Consider the following 5,149-nt stretch of genomic DNA (forward strand, 5'->3'; position numbering starts at 1 on the left):
TGGACATTGGCCTTAACATCGTGGACACTGGGTATAAGGAAATGCTGGAGCGATTCTGCACTTTTTACTCCTAGAACTGTCTCCTAGAATTGATGAAAACATTTGTGTAATGTACAAATTATGTGGCTTTTGTGTGTACAGACCGACAAAAAATCTACTCACTTGAATAAGTTATAGGTTAGATAACCTCCCAGACAGTACAGATCTCCTGAAGACGTTTTAAAGATATCCTCTGGACGTCCTTATGTCCTAAGAATGTTCCCAGGATCATCCCAGGACATCCATAGGATATCGTGTGCTGTCTGGGCTATAACTTATTCGAGCGAATAGATTCCTTGTTAGGCTTCTAAACTTAGTTTCAATGATACCATGCTGTTCTCTGATTCAATCCGATTAGTGGAACACTGCCGGTCTGTACACAAAGCCACATACTTTATATGTTTGTATAAGTTACCTAACCTATAACTTATTCCAGCGAATAGATTTTTTGTTAGGCTTCTAAACTTAATTTCGATGATACTATGCTGTTCTCTGATTCAGTCTGACTAGTGGAACGCCGTCTGTACACAAAAGCCAAACAATTTGTATATCACAAATATCTTCATGAACTGACAGTTCTAGATGTAAAAAGTGCAAAAGGTACAGACTCACTCTAGCATCCCCTTAAAGAAAGGTTGCAATTATTTCTCGACGCCGTGAAGCTGGAAACGTGCGAGAAAACTTAATTCAACCAGTCGAAATTTTCAGAGTTGCTTAAGTTTCAAAATGGCTGCTTACATTCTCGAGTGTCATCGGTTAAGGCCCGAACACACGGAAAAACTTAAGCAATAAAACTTAAGACTTAAGCATTTCAACCAATCGAAATTTTCAGCATTGCTTAAGTTTCAAAATGGCTGCTTACGTTCTCTACAGTCATTGGTCATTCCCTTAAGTATGAAGTTTTACTTCGCGTGTTTAGGCCTTCAGTTCTCTTAAGTCTTAAGTTTTACTGCTTAAGTTTTTTCGTGTTGAAAGCACGGAAGGAGGCAGGAGCGGCGCTTTCGTACGCTTGGTGCATCGTCTCTCGGCAGCGCAAACGTCTATCCCTTCATCTCTTTCTCCAAGCCGTTCCACTACGCTTCTTTCCGTGCGGTTTCTTTCGCGCCGTGAGAATGCACCAGATGCCGGCGGTGGCCGACGGGGCAACGCGGGCGGGCGCGCGACTTGCTGCGTCGAGGTCGCGTGCGAGTAATTGTCCCGATTACCTTTGCTTATTGTTGCATTATGATGTAGGAAAAGTGCTCTTAATTAAGCGATGCGTTGCCTAATTGATTTCTCCCGGCGGCCGCGACGTGTCCGGTCGCGGCTGCCAAACGTGACGATCGCGAGAAACCGCGTGGCATCGCAGACGTTGAAGTCTAATGACCTGGACAACTGTTCGAGCCAAGTGTGCGCCTCTCGAAAAATCTGTTTCTTAAATTGCTTATAGTAATTACAGGAGCTATGTGCGCGGCTGTCGTCCCGCGATGACAGCAATGGCTAGGAAATTCCCGTAAGGTCGACGACAAACCGCATTGCCGTGAGAAAAATTACTTCTCGAGAAACTAAGTCTCTCGAAGAGTCTTTATTTTTTAAATTGCTATTTTTAAAAATCATATTTTTAATCCTGGTTGTGCTTTCAGCCAAATGAGTTTACCGATATTCTCGATAACCATAACGTCTCTTTTGATGTCGGCTTTTTTTCTACAAACTTTTCCAAGCATTTTATTCTACATACACAGGGTGTACTAAAAAATCATAAATTCTTTAGAAAGTTTCAAGACGAAAATTCTAATACAAAAATGTCGAGGCTATAATAGTTTTTAAATAATAAGCGATTATATTGATAGGTCCGAGATTTCGCGCGCTCAGGTACGACGACATGACAAGTGATAAAAGTGTTCCTACGAATGTCGCCCTTTTTAGCATAGTAACAACCTTCGTGGCAATTAATATTGATCGACTACTTCGACAGCTACAACACTTTGAAGTTACAAAATGTTGCAAATTTTTACTTGAATTAAATGAAAAGGGCGACATTCATAGGAACCCTTTTATCACTCGTCATGTTGCCGTGCCTGAGCGTGCGAATCTCAGGCCTGTCATTTGTGAAATATAATCGCTTATTATTTAAAAACTATTATAGCCTCGACATTTTTGTATTAGAATTTTCCTCTTGAAATTTTCTAAAGGATCTGTGCTTAAACGGTGGTTTTAGTACAACCTGTGTATATATGGAAAGAGTATTTCGTTGCTAGAAATGTAACGTTTCTAACGAGCTTCGTGTTCGGCCGTCGTTATCAGTGACAGTACTGTCGCGTTCGCGACGAACCAAAATACAGATTTATACGCTGATCCATCTCTAAATTGTCGGTCGGCGTTGGACCACCGGCACGAATTTTGCATTCCGTTGTAATTACCAATCCGAGCCGCGTAATCTCGCCTACGTGGACATCGTGACGCTCGTACCGGATGACTATACTCGGTGATATCCGTTATTTTTGTAGCGACGCGCGTATCTATTATGCGCGGAGCGAGAGAGAGATCGATCGAGACACGACGGGGTGACGTCGTATCACGCATCCTCCAGAGCATCCTCTTTCGTCGCTTCCAGGAAAAGCGCCACGTACGCCCGCGTTATCCTCGCGAATATCGGGCCCGGCGAAGGTATGTGCATAATTCCGCGCATTCGTGCTTTCGTAACTGATTTCGTAAAGAGGCAACGCACCGAGCACGTGCGTGCCCGAGGAAAAAACATGACCGGAGGAGACGATCCGAATCTCGCCCGTTATCTGTGACGAACTAGGCGAGTTGTTTACTTCACGGGATATAACAAAACACATTGCTGTTACGACGCATCGAGATTATTCGTTTAACGCCTCCTGGATTTTTGCATCTTTGATTTTTTTACACGCATTTCTCTTATCATTCGTACCCTCCATCGCACCACCCAAGGAGAAATGAAAAGTCAAGATGACGTCAATTTGATGTCATATTGGCCAAAATATGATATAAATGTGGTCAATATGACATCAAATTGACACCATCTTAATTTTCATTCCATGGACATATATCTCAATCATTGATAAACATTGAAATAGTTATTAAATTTTCTCTTGAATATCTCAAAGAGTATTAGGCAAATCAAAAAATGTTTCCGACGATCCGAATCTCGCTATTAATTAGTAGAATAAGATAGTATAATAAACAATAGGGGGTTCCATTTAAAAAATTAAAGGTGACCTTCACGTGACCTTCAAATGACTATCCAAGGTCAAGTCAATGGCACCACCTTATATCCCCCTTCGAACCAAACAACTTTTGTTTGAAACGTTTTTCCGTATCTTTCATATTTTTGGAGGTATTTGCGCGGATCATTTAAAATGAGACACCCTGTATATTGAACACTGAAATAATTAATTTCCAGCCTCATTTTCATTATTACGATACCTCATTGCATAACAAAAATGGATATCAAAATAAACCGTATACGAGCACCAAATTTTTGTCAAGATGAAAAATTAGTACTGGTATCTTTAATAAAAAAATACAAATTGATAATGGAAATTAAGCGGACTGATGCTGTGAGTGTTAGAGGCAAAGAAGAGGCTTGTCAAAATCTAACCTTGTAAATAGCTTACAGAATTTTGTTTCAGTGGTTGGGCATCACTACTTAACAACTAGTTAAGCTAAACTGGCAACTGTCGAACTGGACCTTAGCTTATCTTTTTCGATTCTCTAGAATGTCCCAGCAAGGCCAAATGACACCCACTAATGTCCAAAAAATGCCTAGTAATGGCCGAAATCTGTACACCACAATGCCCTCAACGGTTTACCCCTCGGGAAGTTCCATGCATCGATATTCGCAATGTCGACGAGAGTAATAAAATGCAATTCTATTTCTTGTGTGCAGCCAAAAGAGGCAGCTGCAGCAGCAACAACAACAGCAGCCGCAGCCGCAGCCGCAGCCGCAGTCACAGCTACAGCAGCAACTACAGCAGCAGCAGCAGCAACAGCAGCAGCAACACGCCTCCTGGCACAGGACTACTCTCGCCTCTTGACTACCGTGACCTTGACCGTGACTGCGAGTCCAGCGATTCTGAAAGGCTGCAGGAGGAAAGAAAGGAACCCGCGAGGAACGTCGCGACGCGACTTCTTACCGCGGTTTCGGCTGCCGAAGGCCGCTAGTACGCGCGTTGCAGCGAGGCGGAGAAATGCGGATGAAGAAACGCACGTCGGCCGACGCGGCGGCGAGGACTTTCGCGGAACGACCGCCGCTCGACACCCGCAGAAGCGTGCCCTTCCCCTTCGCGGTGGTGTAGTCGGAGCGGTCGAATCGATTCCGTTCGTACATTTTATTTTAACCCGACGTTAGTCGCACGTTTATTCACAACGTCGCGATCGAAATTGTTGTGCGTGCCCGCATAAATGATCGTACTCACGGAGACTAATAACGACAATCTCAGAATTTGTATCTCATCAAGAACAGTGTGAAATGGCTTTTGTATCTAGGACCATACCTAAAGCTACGACAATTTTTTCACGCATTAGCAAGATAATGACGAATTAGATACATATACACATATATGAGCGAGACTGACGGCGTCGTTAAAAGATAAATTACGACACGCAATCTTAGTAAACTCGATAAACATTCGTAAATCATATAAAGGCGTAAATCATGTGATAAAATCATATGCGAGTGTAGGCGATAACCAATTAATAGAGTAGATTAGAGGTAATATATTTTGACTGAGGAACTCGGCAAGCTTCTTAGCGAGTTCGAGTCGAAGATATATTTTTCTGTTGGACTTTTTGTACTGACAAAAAGATGTATTCTCATATCCGTGCAGAACTAATGCCAAGCCGTACTAGGACCAGTAAAGAAACCAAATGTGTGCACATCAAACGCGTGCGAGTGTGAAGAACTAATTATAATAAGGTTGCAAATCAGAACACCGGATACGCAATTAATTTATCAAGATACGCAATCGCAGCGGAAACGAAAAAAAAAGGTATCTCGTTGATGTGGACTGGTGATGTGATGTTTTTTGTAAGACTACACCACTGCTTCTACGGTATAAGCTCCGCGGTTTTCTCTCTCAGCGTCACAATCCCGTAAAGAGACACA

General features: G+C 42.6%; 1 protein-coding gene across 1 annotated transcript in view; it reads left to right on the top strand.

Moving 5' to 3' along the window:
• The window catches only part of LOC105559709, a gene marked incomplete at its 3' end in the record, with an annotated part of 22,962 nt that extends 18,985 nt beyond the window's left edge, over positions 1-3,977 (top strand). Inside the window, exon 2 of the mRNA XM_012008215.1 lies at positions 3,932-3,977. Coding sequence (XP_011863605.1) covers positions 3,932-3,977 — 46 coding nt within the window. The remainder of the gene's footprint in view (positions 1-3,931) is intronic.
• Between the last annotated feature and the right edge of the window lie 1,172 nt (positions 3,978-5,149).

This window comes from Vollenhovia emeryi, unplaced genomic scaffold (genome assembly GCF_000949405.1).
Source record: "Vollenhovia emeryi isolate VEMERY1.0 unplaced genomic scaffold, V.emery_V1.0 DF939260.1, whole genome shotgun sequence".
NCBI classification, from domain to species: domain Eukaryota; kingdom Metazoa; phylum Arthropoda; class Insecta; order Hymenoptera; family Formicidae; genus Vollenhovia; species Vollenhovia emeryi.